Genomic DNA, 19,671 nt, shown 5'->3' on the forward strand with positions numbered 1-19,671 from the left:
AGTCCTGTGTGAGAGTAAATACAAGAATATCTAAACTTCTTAGTTGTTTTCCCTTCAGCATTGTATTAGTATAAAGGGCATCTTGAAAGTAATGTCTCATCCATGATAACTTTTGTAATTTTTAACTGATTTTAGTGAAACTGCGCTAACATGTACTATGATTAGAGGCACATATTTTTGATAAATAAAACAGCATATCGGTACAAAAACAGAGTCAATTTCGGGTTCAAAAGCGGTAAATAAAATAAAATTTCGCTGTTATAGAGGTGAAAAAGCAGAATATAAAATGACATTTTGGCTTTAAAAATGTGAATATAATCCCAAATTTGATTTAAAAACTGCACATACTACACAAAATAAATGTATACCTTCGAATAGCACATTTATGTAGTTACCAGAGTATTAAGTTTATTCCTGTATAAAGGCGTCCATTTTTGTTTCTCAAATATTTACAACAGAATTAACCAATTTTCTGTGAATTGCATAACTCGCAGGATAATTCTGACTTCAGAAAGTGCCGCATCAGTAAATAAACTCTAAATTTCGTGTTGAAGAGTTTATTTCACAATTTGCAGCTCATTTCGCATTATTTCGTGACAAAACGGGGTCTAGAAATGCACCTCACATCTTTCAGAAACACGAAAAATTACATTACAATGTGTTATTTCACATTTCGCCTTTTTGTCAAAAACAAAGTATGCATGGCTCTAACTATGATATGTTATGAATGTGCAGATTTTTTCACATTCACAAATAAAGAATGATGACAGAGGAAAGGAAAGAGTAGTGATTGAATTCCTGGAAAGAATAGGGATGTCAGGCTCCAGAGATTCCCAGAAGACTCCTGGCATTGTACGGAGATGCAACAATCAACATCAGTAATGTCCGAAGATGGATGAAGAGGTTTCAAGATAGGGAAAGTTAATCATCTGAGTGGGAGACCTGCAGTGACAGATGTGAACAGATGAATGAATGACCTCATTAGAGCTGATCGTCATGTGGCCATACAGGAGTTGTGTGATGCAGTTCTCGTAGTGCTTTGAAGCATTAATTAATGATCTTGGCTACAGAAAAATTCGTTACAGTGGATCCCAAGAAACCTAACCCATGAACAATGTGAGCAAACAGTGGACATGGGCTAGAACCTCTTGGACTATTACAAGAGGATGGGTGGTGTTTTTCTCTAATGTTGTGATGGATGAAACCTGGACATTCTGCATGACCAGAAACAAAACATAAGTCAATTAAATGACACTGCGCTTCTTCACCTCGACAGACTTGGTGTCATTTTAACCGATCTCTTTGAATGAGGTGTAACATGAAACAGTGCTCACTAAGTGCAGACATTGAAGAAGCTAAAGGTTCTATCAGAAAGTAAAAAAAGTGAAATTCCACTTGACAGTGTTGTATTACATCATGATAATGCATGCCCTCCCCCCATACCTCAACATGCCAAAATAGGGTGTACTCTACAGTTCTGATCTGGCTTCCTCAGATGATGTTCCTGTTTGCTCATTTGAAAACACCCTTCTTGGGGAACATTTCGATGATGTGGAAAACGTGAAGTCATAGGTAAACGACAGCCACAGGAATCTTTCCAAAAATGGATTTCAGCATTGGGTTCAAAAATGGCAGATATGTATACAAAGTGATGGACAATACCTAAAATAGGCTTGGATTATTTACAACACTTGTAAGTATTTTGACACATTTCACATTTTTGCTGCTACAAAATAAAATATTTTTGCATAAAAATCAGGAATTCTTTTCTACAATATCATCCCTATTTTTCACATTATCTTGGATTTCGAACAACAATTTGTATACAAATGTGAAATTTAGGGTTTCTGAAAGTAAAAAAGATTCCATTCTGCCTTACATACAATTTATTATTCAGAATAAATGGACGGATTATACATATACATGGAGATTCGAAAACAGGTACATAAAATTATAAATATGCAACGTTTAACTTTAGTGTACAAAAATGAAAGGACACTTTTATGGACGGAATAGATACATGGATGTACAGAAAAGAATATGTAACATTTGGTTTTGTTGTGCAGTCACAAAAGATGTTTGCACCTAAAGAACACGTGAGGCTGTAATTTATCTATCTACATGTCTATGGAAATTATATCACATTGTAATATGCTCTAGTAATTGGCAATTTAACAAATTTAGCGCTGTTGAAATTCTCAACAAAGAAACAACTTTAGTTTGCATTTCTTTTAATACATCCAATTCAAATTATCACTGCTGTGACACAAAAACCACTTGTGTGGAACTAATTTGCCAACACTTCCATAGGAGATGGGTTTTAAAGCAAAAGTGAAGTAGAAATATCAATTAGCACTAATTACAAAAATAATATATTGCATAAAGTTTCACAACTTCCCAGGGTAGTAACTATATTGAATGTTGGATCAAATGTAGACAAGCACTGTCCTAACTGATAACCATTTGTATGGTTAAATTAAACGTTATTGTTAGAGAAACTGAGGAGACAATTGGAAAAGTGGCTAGGCTTCTAAATTTAATTTACAGGGAAACTGAATATATTAATCTGCACATTTATCAAAGATATTGTCACTGACTGCCTGACACAAAGTTTTACATTGAAAGAGGATTCAACTAGATCTGAATTGATATTTTTATAGAGTCCAGGTACCATTTAAAGTAAGAAAGGAGATAATGGACACTTTCATGGAGTAAAAATATCCATGGAATTATGGTAAATATATTAAAAATACATTAATTCAGAGTCGAAACCAGGGGCAAATTCAAATTACATAATTAAATGACAGTTTCTTAAATATCTTAATTGGCTCACAAGTGAATTTAGGAATATTTTAAATTAAAATCTACTAGGTTAATGTGAATGATATGGATGCAAAATATTATTTATGCTGTAACATTCATAGCTATTCTCAACAGTTTTAAGTTGTTAAGAATTCAAATGTCTGTATCAGGTCAGCTCTGCTTTAAGCAGAATGTATCTTTACATGATCCTGGCAACTATGCAGTAACAAGCACACAATTTCGGGTAGTAATACTAAGGTCTGCAACATTTAATGGATATTTTTCAATTGCATTTAATCAGCAACAGTGCAGTCTCAATATCCAAGTATCTGTGTTATCATTAGGCCTGCTATTGTAAAGATAATTAACAGAAAATGCACCAAAGAAAAGCTAAAAGCTTTTGATAAAATCAAGCTTCTGCACTTATATCATTTGGGACTTAATTTTCGTAACAATACTTGGCCATGTATAAAAGAAGTGAAGTAAAACATAACCTAACTCATCAGTCGCAAAACTAGTAAATATCTATCATCTACATACAAATAAACTGTGTGTATGACACCTTAAACCAATTCATTTCCAATTAACTTGTGGCAATAAATTTATAAACAATTTGCAATATGAACATCAATTTCTTACGTCTATGAGCAAGAGCATTGAGGCAAAATTTACTGACATCCATTTTTTTTCTAATGAAAGGCTTCTTATGATATACATATTGTCAATAATTGCATGATTTAAATGAAAAATTGCTAATATGTAAACATATTCCTATGTTCAAAATATTCCACTAGAAGTTGTACCAATTTATTTACTTATCAAAGGAATTCAAATTCTCATTTTCAAATCTTGAAAAATCTCCAGTCAAATAAATCATACATTGGATTCAAATATTAAAAAAAAAACTTCATTTTGTATCTACTTGCGATTGATTTTAGAAAAATGGATTAGCTAATCCATGCATTTGACAGACTGGTTGAAAATAAAATTTGTCAATAGATAAAATGAGCAAGAAACCTAAAGTAATGTTTCCACAAAAGTAATATGCAGATAATCGTAAGCGGAATTAAATAACATGCAATTCAAGATCATAAAAGTAAACAAAATTACCGCCTATGATCTACTAAGTCACGTATTTGATTTGTCAGCCATTCTACACCTTCCTGAAGTCCTTCCCCAGTTAAAGCATTACTTGCACAAATATGCCAAGGTTTTTCCATTATCCTTTCCAAACCTAAAGCAGCCGATATCTTTACACTGGAAAGGGCTTCTCTTAAGTCCATCTTGTTGGCAAAGAAAAGTATTGGTATGCGTCGGTTACGGATATCATCATGTTGCAGCAAAAGTTCCAGTTCATCTCGTACAACAACTAAACGTAATCGGTCACTGCTATCTATAACAAAAATGATACCCTGGCAATCCTTGTAGTGGTGTTCCCACAAATCTCGGTAGCGGCCTTGGCCAGACATGTCAAATGCTGTGAAGCCTACATTCTTATCTGAAATATTAAACAAATTTATTACACACAAATAACACACTTTGAATAATACATACATATACAAGGTGCATTCAATAAATAACCGGAAACTAGTATAAAAAATCTAAAATACGACCGTGATTGTTATATGTTTGTTATTTTGTGAAGGCATCTGTAAGCTATTCATAGCTGGAGCTGGCACGCCTGCCTCATGCACGGGATGCTGGAAAACTTACACAAGATGGCGGCACCCTTGCAGGAGTGCTCCAACAGCGAAGTGTCAAGAGATTTTTCTTGAGTGAAGGCATGAAACCGATAGAAATTCATCGCGGCATAACAGTTCAGTACGGTGACAACTGTACGAGTCGATCACAAGTGTACGAGTGGGCTGAGAAGTTCAAACAGGGCAGGTCGCTCTGTTACTGCAGTCACGGAAAGCAACATTGCTCCAGTGGAGGACTTGATACGGGAGAACCAGCGTATTACTGTCGGTGAAATTGCTTCCCAGATGGAAATAAGTGTAGGATCAGCCCACCATATCAGTCATGACATATTGAGGTTCAGGAAAGTGTGTGTGAGGTGGGTTCTGAAACGTTTGACACCGGAAATGAAGGAGAGACGTGTTGATGTGTGCAGGGAGATTTTGTGCCATTATGAAGCTCACGGTGAGGCATTTCTTGATCGTATTGTCACTGGAGATGAAAGTTTGGTTCATATCTATGAATCAGAATGTAAGAGGACAACAATGGAATGGCGACATCCTTCGTCTCCCAGACCGAAGAACGTGTGTGCTCAACGGAGTGCCGAAAAGGTCATATTAACTTTCTTTTGGGACCACAAGGGGTCAATTCTTGAACATTACATGCCCAGAGGTCATAATGTACAGTACCACCTACTCCAACCTTTTGTGTGAAAAACTGAAACCAGCCATTCTGCAGAGATGACGTGGTCTGGTGTCCACTGGTGTGCTTTTGCTCCATGACAATGTGAGACCACACACAGCCAATATCACATTGTCTACCATCGAGGATCTAAAGTTTGAGTGCTTACCCACCCTCCATGTTCGCCCGATCTTGCACCTTCCAATTTACATACCTTTGGCCCACTGAAAGATGCACTAAGTGGATCGAGGTTCCAGAATAATTAAGTCCAGTCAGCGTTTCATAAGTGGTTACACATGTATCCAAAAGATTTTTTGCTTGTGGAATCAGTGCCCTTATCAAGCGCTGGTACATTGAACTAAGGGGGGACTATGTTGAAACATAGTACTGTAGTTCTTTTGGTGCTTGTAATAAATATTTGTTACAACATATTTCTGGTTATATATTGAATGAGCCTTGTACATCTATGTGTGTGAAAACATAAACAAAATTTTACAATAAATCACTGATATATAAAAAAAAAATATGATACCAACAACAAATAGCATTGATGAAAAAAAAACTTCTCTTATACTCAAACTTTCCTACAGAACCATAGCTATGGACAAGACAAGACTATAGCCATATTTCGGGATCAAAAGCAGTATATAAAATGACATTTCAGTGTTAAAATAGTGAATAAAACCCTAAAATTCATTTAAAAACCATACTTATTACACAACATAAACATTTACCTTCTAATAGCACATTTATGTAGTCACAAGTGTAAATGATTCCATTTTTGCTTCTCAAATATTTACAGCAGAATTAATCAATTTTCCATGGATTGCTTAACTCGCAGGATAATTCTGACTTCAGAAAGTTTCGCATTGGTAAATAAACTCTAAAAATTATGTTTAAAAGTTTATTTCGCATCAATTCATGACAAAAGTTGGTATGAAAATGCACCTCACACCTTTCAAAAAGATGAAAAAATGAACATTACAGCATGTTATTTCACATTTTGTGTTTCCGTCAAAAACAAAATATGCATGCCTCTACCAATAACAGAAATCGATGTGTTTGTGTAAGTCTTGATTGCAATTGCAAACAAAATATTCACCAAAATTTATGTGTGCAGACCAACACACACAGAGTGAGAGAGAAATTATAATTCTTTATTGTGTGAGCAAGGTTCAACCTGAGGCTCTTCTGCCACCTAACTCCTGTCATGAAACACATTTAAACTTACATTTCTGATATGAGGTTACAATATTGTGTAGGGATGTGACGAAGCTGTAAATTTACGGATGCCGATGTACTCGCCGATAATTTTTGGAACTGATACCGATGCCGATATTTAACCGATTCCGATACATAAGATTATTAAACAGAAATGGGATGTAATTTTCAGCATGACAAAAATAAATTTGCTATGTACATTTCTATTGCATATCATATGTATATACATATATATTCTCAAGAGATGCGAATGTACATTTGCATCTATAAAATGTTATGTTAACCTTTAAGAAGAACATTGATTCTCAAGAGATTAAACATTAGTACAAAAGCAGTTCTTTGAAATGCAAAATGAATTCCTGTTCTGCCAGATTCAACTTCAGAAACACGAGATTTGGAAGCACTTCAGGAAGTAACATACTTCTCTTATCGCAAATCTGTTCACAACACTGAACACTCAATCACTGAATACTGATGCAGCAGGTATGCCAAAGTATTTTCTCAGGGCTTGCTTCAGGTTTGAATATTCATTTTTGAATTTCCAATACAACAGCAGATCCTGGTTCAGCAATGTACTGTTTTATTTCCGATTTATAGTTAGGTTGATCCTCTGAATGAGAGTTTGCAATAATTGTATTACAAAAACTCTACAATAATGACGAATCATAAACAAATTTTCAATAAATCTTACAAAACTAGAATAGCTATACAACTTATTAGAAGGTAAAAACTCTAGTATAATCTGTACCAGTTTAAATATCGGATTTTTGCCTATTCCGATACTGATGCCGATGTGTTAATTTCGGCCGATTTTCATACATCTGTAATCGGCTTTGGCACATCCCTAATATTGTGCAATAATATAATATGAAATTTACAGTTTTGCTAAATTCTATTACTATTGTTCAGATAATTGCTATACATATTAAATGGAAACTATTTTAAAAAGCGACAAAAAAATGGTGCAAAGAAGACAAATACATAAAAATGAAAAGGAAGATAGAATGGAATAAAAAGACAACCTACATGCATTGACGATAGCATGTTATTCATTCAAAGATAAATTGAATATGAAGTTTCACTGCACTTGGAAGAAAACTTGACAGGAGACAAAGTTAAAAAGAGTAATCTAAATTTATAATACATGTGTCTACAGCATACCAATACTTACTTCTAAATTTTTCTACATTGAAGCCTACAGTGGGAACTATCTCAGCAGACTTTTGTTCTTCAGGCTTAAAGTGGTTCAAAACAGTTGACTTTCCACTATTATTTAAACCAACCACAAGCACATTAACTTCCTTCTTGCGGAAACCAAGGAAACTTGCAAGTTTGTCTAACAACCCCATCAGAACAGTAAGAATGGCAATGGAATCTGAAACAAATATAAAGTTACATTTGTAAATCTCATTAGATTGAGATGCTATCTGCAATACTTAGCATCATGATAAAGTGCAAAATATTTATTTCTCCGTTTTGTCCTTTCCAGTAGCAGTTTATGACTGCTGAATTTGTCTGCAACAGTTCTATATCACAGATTTTTTTTAATTAGTGATGTTATTTTGTGCATTTTTGATAGTCAATATGGCGCCGATCGATGTAGTTGTGTCTAGTTCAGCTCCCGCTAAAAGTAGAATTATTTCAGATATTAGGTGTGCCAAATGTTGTAAAACAGTGAGGAATGGTATAATTTGTGATAACTGTGATAAATGGAACCATTTTCGATGTGTCGGAGTGGACGAAAATGATTTACCAGATGAAAATGTGGAGTGGAATTGTCCGCGTTGCTACACAGACGCCCAAACCGGCAAGATGGCGACCGATGACGCTAGTAAAAATAATGAAGCATCTCTAATGAAGATTATTGAAATATTGGAAAATGACTTACGAGTTCTGAAGATTGAAAATGAAGAGTTAAGGAAGAACACTACTTTTCAAGCGGAAAATGAAGGTAAGCTGACCACTCCAAAGCAAGTAAACCAAGACAATGGGAAACTGTCCGCTATAAAGCCAGAAAGAACAATCAAATTATTTTTAACAATAGGACGTTTCCGGTTCTAAAAAATACATTTGAGCCTCTATCAGGTTTGCCCACTGATATAGAGGAAGAAGAAAAAAGTGAACAACAATCTCTGAGTGAAAAATACGGAGTACAGACTAAAAACAAAACTAGGCCTATGAACATTTGCATATATTCTGATAGTCAGGGAAGAGGTGTTTATTCCAATATCTTAAGAGATAGTAATCATAAAATTACAAGTATTGTAAAGCCCGGGGCAAAATTCTGTGATGCTACAGCCGAGGCATTAGTAAACAGATCAGTTGACATTCCAGTTCTGCTAGCAGGAACAAACGATGTTGCCAGAAATGAAACCAAGGATCTTCTGTTTTCCATAAGAAGTAAACTTCAGGAACTTCGAAGTGCCAGGCAAGTGTGTGTCTTCTCCGTGCCCCGACGACATGATCTGCCGCAATGGTCCATCATCAATAGAGAAGTAGACAAAGCAAATAGTGAAATGTACAAGATATGTAACCGTTTTAGAAATGTTCTTTACATAGACATAAGTAATCTAGGAAATAGGTTTCATACTGCACATGGTCTGCATCTTAATAGGTTAGGTAAAAAATTTGTTAGTGATAAGATATTGGAATTAGCAAATAAGTGTGCTCCTTCTGAGCCTATCCCTCTAAGTTTCAATAATGATACTTTTTTAGATCATTAGGTAGGCCTATGCCTAATACTCCGAAAGATCATCAAAATAATTCAGAAGTCAGGCCGGTAGAAGTTATTAGTAGTCTTAGTAGTTTTAATAATAGGCCTATGTCTAATATCCTTGAAGATCATCCAATAAATACAAAAGTCAAACTTGCGGAAGTTGTTAGTAGTAGCTTTAATAATCAATATAAGCCTAATGAAATTGTAACTCTTCTCTGGAATATCCAAGGCTTCTCAAATAAATATACCATTGTTGAAGACTATGTCTCTACATTGAATGCCGATTTCTTATGTATAATTGAGCACTGGCTACGTCCCAGCGAAATTGATCTTTACGGTTTTAAGGGCTACAACTTGAGTAGTAGTTATTGTAGACCCACTAGAAAACATGGAGGATGTGCTATTTTCATCAAGAAAACCTTTTCTCACAGGCCTGTCCACAGTGTAAACAGCATGTCTATTGAAATGGTATTTGAGGTTACGGCATCTTTTCTTGTAGAAATAAACACTATCTTAGTTGCAGTATATAGGCCGAATGTTGAGTGTAAAGATTTTAAATTATTTATTGATAGAATGCACAACCTCTTAGAACATGTGTGTACATTTAATGCTAAGATTATTTTATGTGGAGATTTCAATATTGACTTTCGGTTAGGAAAGAATCTAGAAGGTAAAAAAAAAAAAAAAAGGTAAAGTGTTCCCCTGTGCTTAGCACCACGCCATGAAGGCGTATAGGGGGTGTGGGGGTAACGCTCCACACTTTCTTGATCCGGTCGTGAGTGGGGGTGATGTGATCAGCATCACGCCCCTGACCGCCTTTACCCCCCAGGGTTTCCCCCAGGTACCCATGTTATTCGATGCTGGGTAGGCGCCGGGGCCGCTTCCACCGTTAGAAAAGTTCCCGGATTTGAACCGGCCGGGGATCGAACCCGGGACCTTTAGAATGGTAGTCAGATGCGTTACCGACTGAGCCACGGTGTTATGTTAAATAATCTATTTTCCTCGTTCAACTTAGCTATAACTACAACTGAGATTACTAGGCCCAAACTCGGAGTTGGAAGTTGCCTTGATAACATAGTTACTGTTATGGATGGGTTAATTAAAAGCTCAATTGTTAAAACTGTTGTGTCTGATCATTGGGCAGTTTTACTTAAGTCTCAGGTTAATTTTCCTAAAGTCTCATCTAAAATTGATACCAAAAACTGCAAGTTAAGAGTGGGACTAATGAAAGAGGAAAATATTTTAAAATTTCACGATGAACTATCACTTGTTAACTGGAAAATTATGTATCGTTCTGTAAATAATATAAATGGCAAAGTAAAATTTTTAATGTCTGAAATGTCTAATTCAGCTGAAAGGGCATTTCCTCTAAAGTATGTTGTAGGCAAACTTACTAAACCCAAACCTACAAGGGTTAGAAGTAAAGAAATTGACAAACTCAAAGGAGAATGTGAACGTTTTTATGACTATTATATTAGTACTGGTTCAAATGGCATGAAGAATCTGTATATAAATAGTAAGAAGAAATTATATAGATTAGTTAGGGAAACTAGGATTAAGGTTAATGATAATTTTATAAACAACTCTAGTAATAAGTCAAAAGCAATGTGGGATATTGTAAAAAAAGAGAGTAATTCCATACATGTGACCAGAAAAGATTTTAATAACCAACTTAGCGCGTCTGAACTCAATAATTTTTTTATTAATAAAGTTGAAGAAATCCTGAACAAAGTTTCATCTTGCCCAAGTAAAAATGATTCAAGTTTTTATTTAAATGGATTATTAAAACCTACAACTACTTTTAATTTTCATCTTGTTGAAGTAAAAGACATTGAAAGAGCAATCATTAAAATGAGTAGTAGTAGATGTGAGGATATTTATAACTTAAGCTCTATCATATTGAAATATGGAGTAAATTTTATAAAGGAACCTTTAACTCACATTATAAACTCATGTATTATTGGGTGCGTTTTCCCTGAAGACTTCAAGCTTGTAAAAGTGATACCCATATTTAAAAAGGGTAATAAGTCTTTTCCTGATAGTTACAGACCTATTTCGTTGGTTCCAGTCATATCAAAAGTTTTTGAGATTGTCCTAAATAATCAGATTGTTGATTATTTTGAACAAAATAAGTTATTTAGTAACTCTCAATTTGGCTATAGAACTGGGCTAGGGACTGTTAAGGCTGCTGTCTCATTCTTGAAAAATTGTATATTAGGGTTAGACAGTAAGAAAGTTGTTAATGTGAAACTATATGATTTGTCCAAAGCATTCGATACTGTATCTCACTCTCTTCTGCTAAAAAAGTTAAGATTTTATGGTTTTGAGGATGGAGCGCTGTCACTTTTGCAATCATATTTAAGTGGGAGATCTCAGAGAGTAGTTTTTGAAGAAATGGAGTCAAACTTGTTACCTGTTAAACATGGAGTACCTCAAGGATCTATTCTGGGTCCTATTATTTTTATTATTTACATAAATGATTTGCCATATAACATTTCAACACCCTTGGTCAGTAGTTACCTATTTGCTGATGATATCAATATCTGTTTGAACTCTGATTCTAATAATCTTTTAAGGTCCTCATTAAAATCTACTTCCGATATTGTACAGGACTGGTGTACTGCTAACTTGCTTTGTATAAACACTGATAAGATCCAAAACTTGGAACTTACATATTATAGTAATAATCATAATACAGGGCATGAAAAGAATTCTGTCACCTTTTTGGGATTCTTAATAGATCATCATTTGGAATGGGAGGATCATATCAGTAGAGTTGAATCCAGGGTTAGCAAAGGGGTTTATTTAATCCGTAGGTTAAGATTGTAAGCTTGAAGGTTCTAAAAACTGTTTATTATGCACAGATACACAGTCACTTAAGCTATGGTACCTTACTTTGGGGTCATCAGCCTTCAATAAAAAGGTTATTAAAAATGCAAAAAATATGTGTAAGATTAATGTGTGGTCTTCCAAGCCGTGGCCACTGTAAGTTAAGTTTTGTTAGACTAGGTATTATGACAGCTCCTGCTATCTTTGTATTCCAATGCCTACTCTATATAAAAGAGAACATTCACATTTATGAGGAGTTAGGGTGTTCACATGCCTATCAAACCAGAAATAGGGATTGTTTAGGATTGTTTAGATGTAATTACAAGAAGACACAAAAAACCTTCTACTACATGTCAGTTAAGTTTCACAATGCTCTCCCTCTGTCTTTAAGGCAACTGCCCTTTTTAGAATTCAAAAGAAAAGTACAAAAAATATTAACCGATAACTGTATATATAGGGTAGAAGAATTCTTTGAAATTAATTGTATTAGGTAAAATAGTTATGATTGTAAAACAATAATGTTAACAACTAACTTTATGTAAGTGGTGTTACGTTTCTAAAATGCTTTTTGGATGTTTTTTTTTTTTTGTAAGATCTATAGATACTTTATTTGTACATTTCTGACGATTGTAATACATGTGATGTTCTCACATGTTTCTACAATAAAAATTATTATTATTATTATTATTATTATTATTAGTATGATAAATATTAGGTTTGGTCTTCCTTCCTAAATGATTCTCACTTTTCTTTTCATTTGTCATTGTTGTTATTTATTTCGGTGATTCTGGTACAGCACTCTCTCAAAGGGTTATGTGTCAGCAAGTTCACTTCTGAGCTGATATTGTGAAATTCCCAGAGAAATGTAATATAAAATTTCATGTCACCTTGCAAAAACAGGTATGCTAAGGAATGGTACTTGTTTACTATCCTTCGAACACATTTATTTATTTTTACAGAAGAAACTACTTACCGTAATAAGTTCCTGTAGCATTGTCGACCATCGGGAATGTTTCATAGCTGAAATTCATGTTGTTTGTTGAAAATTAATTCTCCGATGGAGAATAGCTAGCCCCATGAACCATTGGTACGTGGATAGGTTAGTTCTGTTAGGTTAGGAAACATAGTTAAAATTTGGTGTTGTGTTAGTATCAGGATCTAGAAATTGGAAATAATTGCGAACCATTGGCACATGGTTAGGTTAGGAAACATAGTTAAAATTTGGTGTTGTGTTAGTATCAGGATCTAGAAATTGGAAATAATTGCGAACCATTGGCACATGGTTAGGTTAGGAAACATAGTTAAAATTTGGTGTTGTGTTAGTATCAGGATCTAGAAATTGGAAATAATTGCGAACCATTGGCGCGTGGTTAGGTTAGTTTGTCTCATGCAAGCGAAAAGGCCTATCAGAAAGACTTACTGGTAATGTGAAAAATTGCAATTAATTTCATCAAAGCAACGTTGATACACCTTCAGGAATGTTCCGCGAAGCACATACGTAAGTACGAATGTCAAAAATTGAAGAAACTAAGTAGTTATAGGTGTCCGAAGGATAGTAAACTAGTACCATAATAATATTTCCTCACATATTACCTTTCAGGAATTTTCAATGGATAATAAAATAACAATAAAATTTCTGCTCTCCCGGTCTTGTTGCGTGCAAGCTTGTTTCATTCGCATAGCAACCGGTAAGTATCAACAAACAACATGCGGGTTTTATTAATTGCCCACTCCCAACAACAGAAATAGAAATATTTCGTATTAATTAAGAATAATTAGCCCAGACCATTGAAATGAACACCATTGCATACAATATAACCTGATTTAGATATTATGTAGCCTAAAACAATGTAACTTACGCGATATTTATATTGGGAAGTATTAAATGTGCCATTACTTCATCATGAGACGAATTGTGTGATACTCTCGCACGGTATATCAATAAAGTTTTATATACGTACTCTCCGGCAGACTGAAAGGCTAAAATCGCAAGAGAGGTCGTGTCGAAAGGTGTAGGGGTGTGCGGGATCCCGAAAAGTCGGGACCGGGATAGGGAAAACAATTCCCGTCTCGATCCTTACTTCGGGAAATGATTTCCCGACTTTTCGGGATCCAGAGCAGTCGGGAAATACCGAATGGTCAATTTAAGAAGTCGTTAATTCTCGACGTTTTCTGTATTGTAACTGTCTGTAACTTGTCGGAAATTGTTTTTATTCCAGAAATGCAAAAACAATCACTTAAGGTGCAAATGACGTGTAGAATTCTAGATCTCCAGAGCTTCGGGAAATTGTGAATTTTTCCCGTCCCGAATGTCGGGATTTAAAAAAATTCCCGTACTTGAAACGAGCATCCTCCGAGAATGGTCTTGAAGTCGTGGACTGGAACATAAAAGTCTTTCGAATTGCACTTCGACTGCAACGTCAAATACGATCAAGTAGATAAAACTGAGAACACGTTGTTTTTCTCGCGTTTTAAACACTTGTTTTTCACTATAGAATTCACATAGCAGTTTCAAATGTTCTTAACATAAATTTCCATACATTAGAAGAACTTGAAGCAACAACTTGCTGGCCTATAATGCAGTGGATTCTCGTCCCTTGGGGCTTCCGGGGCTTAGCCCCTAAAGAAAAACGGACGTATTGACGTAATTATCCATCACCATAACGCATAACTATCACACAGTCTTTTTAAAGGCGATTTTTACCCACGTAAATTCGTCGTCTGCTGCAATGGATACGACAGCGCTCCTAGCGGCATTGATGTCAATTATCGCTTTCCGGGGCTCGTCGCAAAGGAAGGTGTGGCCTACACCCACCTATGCCACAGTGAAGGTCACATGCTAGCAGAGAGAGAAGGGGAGAGTCCAATGGATTTGAGTGCTGATTCGGGGCTAGTTCCTTCGCGTCGCGTTCGATCTCGCGTGTTGTTCTGTAGTGTTGTGGTGGCTTTCATGTTTGTTTGAGTGAGTTTGGCAGGGTTGATGTTCGAACACAAATTGATGAAGGACATAGGATGTCAACTACAAGACACAATGAATTTGTCCGGAAAAATAGGCATATATTAAATAGAATTATCGATTGCTTAAAATTCTGTGGTCGACATGAACTTGCTCTATGAGGACATATTGAAAGAGAACAATCTTTAAACAGAAGCATCTTCCCAGATTTATTATCCCTTCATTGAAGAGGGAAAACTAAAGAGGGAACTTTGTGTTCTTTATTGTAGTGAAGAGTTGAAAAACATAAACTCTATGAGTAGATTGCATTCATTTTTTATTTAAAATTATTTAGAGGGTACCTTTTCAGAAACAGTAAAAATGACAAACATAGTTTTAATAACTCCAGTGGCAACAGCTGAATCTGAACGATGTTTCAGCACATTGAAGCGTATTAAAACCTACTGAAGAAATGCAATGGGACAAGACAGACCAAATGCCTTGGCACTTGCTCACAATAGGGAAAGAATACCTTTCAAACATAGAGGGCTTCAACGAAAAAGTAATAACAAAATTTGCTGAGCAGAAGAACAGGAGTCAACGTTCGTAGAAAGGTATGTTTCACAACAATACCTGTTTCTTTTGTAATCATGTGAATTGTCATTATATTTTAAATTCTTTAAAAAAATAAGTCCAGTTTTGTAGTTTAAAAGAAGATAAATACCCGTTTTTTTGTAATTCATGTAATTTGTCATTACATTTTAAATTCTTTCAAAAAAGTAAGTCCAGTTTTGTAGTCTAGAAGAAAAAATACCTATTTTTTGTAATTCATGTGAATTGTCATTATATTTTAAATTCTTTAAAAAATAAGCCCCGGCCAAATTTGAGGCCACGAGACGCCACTGCTATAATGTACATTAAACCTGTGTTGCTGGCTTTCTACCTCCGTGATTTCAAACAACTGAACAACGAGTGCAGAAGTCACGTGATCAAGTCTGCAACGATCCGTGCCCCGATCTGTGGTCTTGATTGCTTGCGTACTTGGCTGTTTCGAAGTGCACTATAGGCATAGAGGACCTACAGTTTAAAGTGGGATCCGAACCACTATGTGCCTCCACCGGGTATCGAACCCCGAACACCTTGATTACAAGGCGACGTTACCACTGCGCCATCGGGGAGGCCTCTTTCAAGTAAATCTGAAGAATTTATTGGTATGGTTGTTATTCTGATTTAATGATACACGATATAGAAAAAACACACACTGTACTCGTTATTTCAACAAGCGAAAATGATATATTTTTTGAGAACTGAATTTGAAAATTCAGGCGCCAGTTGAAAATGTCTACATTTTACATTCCCAATTTCGCCTTCAAATAAACACTCAAAGAATCTGTTAACAATTGCATAGGAAAGGCAACCTTACTTTCGAGTAAAAGATTCCGAAGAACTTTGCGGTGGCGGAAACGCAGGCATCACCCATCCCATCTCTTCACCCCACCCCTAACAGCGGTGCTTGGAAGGGAACCAGCGAAAAAGCCCTTGCCCTTGCCATTGGTAACAGCCTTGCTGGGATGCAAGAGATCTGACCAATAAGGACGTTTGAAACCCACGTGACTGTCACCGAAAGAGCTCTCCCCCCAATTTGTGCTGGAAACAGCAAAAGAAGACGGCCGCGCCATCTACTGGCCACCGATGGATATGCAATTTCAAAGCGCAGCGAGGTTTAAATGTGGGGTAATCCTCTACTCCTTAACTCCTCTATGCTATAGGTGACGTCATTTCCGTCAAGACCATACTTCAAGTCTGTACTTTGTACCTTTTGGACACAGCCAGAGAGCCATTTGAGTTTGAAAAAGTTCCAGCCCCTCTTCCCCCCCCCAACTTTACCAAAAAGACTGAAACACAAAATATTCCATGAATACAGTGCGTGACAGAGCCATTTTCGAGATCTTAAGAGAAGATAATCCGCCAATGTGACTGTGACTGACCTCATCCTAGTACATTGTATTTTATTTGTTTGTCGTACGTATCACGTGATAATGTTCTGCGGTTCTACCGATCTTGAACGGTTGGGAAATTCCATATGACCGTGTTTAAAAGTGGTTAATTCTCGAAATCGCCGTTTCCTTCCAGCATTGCAAAAATCAACAACTTCAAGCTCAAGGGTAAATAACGAGAACAAGGAATAAAATCTTCTTACCTAATCAAAGGGGCACTCGGCACATATGGACAAAACACAGGACAATACACAACCTACAGATGATTACACGGGCCATAGGTCCAGACGCCATTCTCTCGTTGGATAGGAGTGCAACATGGCAGTTACCGGGGTGTACAACGTGGAAGTGAGGTTGACATTTGGGTACCTTCTCAAAAGGTCACCGCTTACACCCCCGACCAAAAGATTTACGTCCCAGACAACTATAATTTCAAAGCATCAGGAGTCAACCTAGAATAGAACCCGCGATCACTCACGAGAACTCTGGAAAACAAGACTAAATTACGGTTGGGTCAAAAATATAGCCATACCAGTAGATTTTTTTTAAAAAAAAATATTTCAAATTTGGATTGGTATTTGGTTTGGCTACATGATGTTTGTCCAATACTCTCAAGAAAGTATCCCGGTTGCGCCACTGTGTTAAAGTAAAATATAAAATCTACAATTATATCTTCCAGTTATTTATGGATAAATTCATATCATCTGACTAATTTTGGAAACACTCCCCCTTATTTATTTGTAACCCCTGTATTCGTGATTATACCTGTCTACGAATCAGTGGCGCATTCTCTTGAAAAAAATTGGGTTTGCTGAACAGCGGGCTTTGTTTTATAATTTTATGCAATAATATGTCATAGGTAGGCTGAGAATTTGCCCTAATATGCCTCTTGTTTGTTGCTTGGCCAGAAAATGTAGACTTTGGCGTTAGAAACAATTTTAGGCCATTTCTGAATTTTATAGCTGCTTTTGCATATATTAGTAATAAGTACCTATTTCAAAGATTACTGCAGTGCCTAATCCGGGAAAGTGAAAAATTTGTCGATGTTCATCAATTTTAGCGCCTATTTTGTATTTTTCCGTGCTTTTCTGCCTGCCTATTTTGAGAGATTTTAGTGTTTATCGATCCTCATCCTGGTTTTAAGCCGTTATCTTAATTTACTTTCCTCATAACGATGTGACCACGGACAGTGTAAATAATATAGGACACTGAAAAGTATCGTATTGGAGATATGACAAATTATTATGATATATTTTGATAACATTCAGTAATTAAGCTGTGAAAATCCTTTCAGTGTACAATGATGAAATATTTTGTTTTCTTAAGCACGGGGCATTTATTTCTAAAATAAAATATAATAACAGGTAAATTATTGGGTGGGCTTAAGTCCCACAGGTTAAAATTAGTTTACGCCACTTTCTTTTCTCTCTCCAATTTTCTGTGTCATTTTTGCTCTATTCTCTCTTTCTCTTTCTTCCACCCTCTCTCTTTCTCTTTCCCATTTTCTGTGTCACTTTCTTCTTTCTTCTTTCTCTCTCTCTGTCTCCTTCTACACATCTCTTTCTTTCTTCCACTCTCTCTTTTCCATTTCGTTTATTTCTTTCCCTTCCTTCTTCTCTTTTATTATTTATCTTCTCTTTCCTTTTTCTCTCTCTTGTCTCTCTCTCTCTCTCTCTCTCTCTCTCTCTCTCTCTCTCTCTATTTCGTCTCTCCTCCTTTCCTACAAACATTTCTTCCTCTGATAACACAAACATAAAGTTAATATCCGATTGATTGATTTCTTTGGTTTACTTCACTTCGCTTTTCTGCTACTTTTGGCTAATCACGAATATGAGGATGAGCGATGATATGATGAAATTGATAAAGGGACACACACAAAGAACATCCATGGCCAGGCCGGGATTCGAACTAGGGATGGCCAAACTGATCCGGATCCGGAGCCAAAAGTTCCGGATCCGGATCCGGGTCCGAAAGTTCCGGATCCGAGAGTTTCGTATCTCAATCCCATTATAATATTACCACACCTTAAAAGGTATTATGATCTTCGATTACAAATAATTTTTTCATTAGTTAGTCCTACAAGATTTTCTTCAAGTGTTGTTCCTAAAATACTTTGCTACGCATCGGCTAACACACACGTGCACAAAAATAATCTTACTTGTTTAATATAAAATGTCAGAGGTGATTTTGTAAATGCCATTGAAACGAATATGTATTCATTCGAATGTATTGGAAATTATACAATTGTTCTACAGTTACAGTTTTACAAATTAAAATAACACATTATAATATATGCAGTGTTATATAATTACAAAGTGTAAGACTAACAAGGTAGGTTATCTAAGTGTCCCCCTCCGATTTCCATGAAACTTGGCAGGTATATAGTAGGGCCCAATGAAAGAAATACGTGTTTTTTTGTTTCAGCTAAAAGACGGTGTTAGGGGCAAAACCCCCTCAAATATCAAGATAAGGACAAATTGAAGTGAGGATCTGACCTCTGTGTCCCCCTCCGATTTCCATGAAATTTGACAGGTGTATAGAGGGGCCCAAAGGAAGAAATACGTGTTTGTTTGTTTCGGCAAAAAAACTGTTTTGGGGGCAAATTCCGCCTGAAATGTCAAGATGAGGACAAATTGACGTCAGGATCATCTGACCCCTGTGTCGCCCTCCGATTTCCATGAAATCTGGCAGGTGTATAGAGGGGCCCTATGCCCCCTGTTTCTTTCTATCCCATATTTAGTTGGTTTCGGGGTCAGATACCCACTTCAATTTCTCCTCATCTTGACATTTGAGGGGGGGGGTTGCCCCCTAAA

At 36.0% G+C, this 19,671-nt stretch overlaps 1 protein-coding gene across 2 annotated transcripts; it reads right to left on the minus strand.

Annotated features, from left to right (window-relative positions):
• Window positions 1-1,874: 1,874 nt before the first annotated feature.
• Window positions 1,875-13,894, minus strand: Arl6 (ADP ribosylation factor-like 6). Of its 2 annotated transcripts, none has more exons than XM_083114178.1 (3): window positions 13,786-13,894; window positions 7,553-7,756; window positions 1,875-4,300 (listed from the first exon to the last, which is right to left on the minus strand). In XM_083114178.1, exons 2-3 carry the CDS (start codon window positions 7,728-7,730, stop codon window positions 3,909-3,911), a joined length of 570 nt encoding a protein of 189 aa, XP_082970304.1. In that variant the 5' UTR covers window positions 7,731-7,756; window positions 13,786-13,894; the 3' UTR covers window positions 1,875-3,908. The 2 variants fall into 2 exon arrangements, with proteins under 2 accessions (XP_082970304.1, XP_082970295.1); XM_083114169.1 differs by lacking the exon at window positions 13,786-13,894 and adding an exon at window positions 13,520-13,630.
• Between the last annotated feature and the right edge of the window lie 5,777 nt (window positions 13,895-19,671).

Source organism: Lepisma saccharinum, chromosome 2 (genome assembly GCF_977018435.1).
Source record: "Lepisma saccharinum chromosome 2, izLepSacc3.1, whole genome shotgun sequence".
NCBI lineage: Eukaryota > Metazoa > Arthropoda > Insecta > Zygentoma > Lepismatidae > Lepisma > Lepisma saccharinum.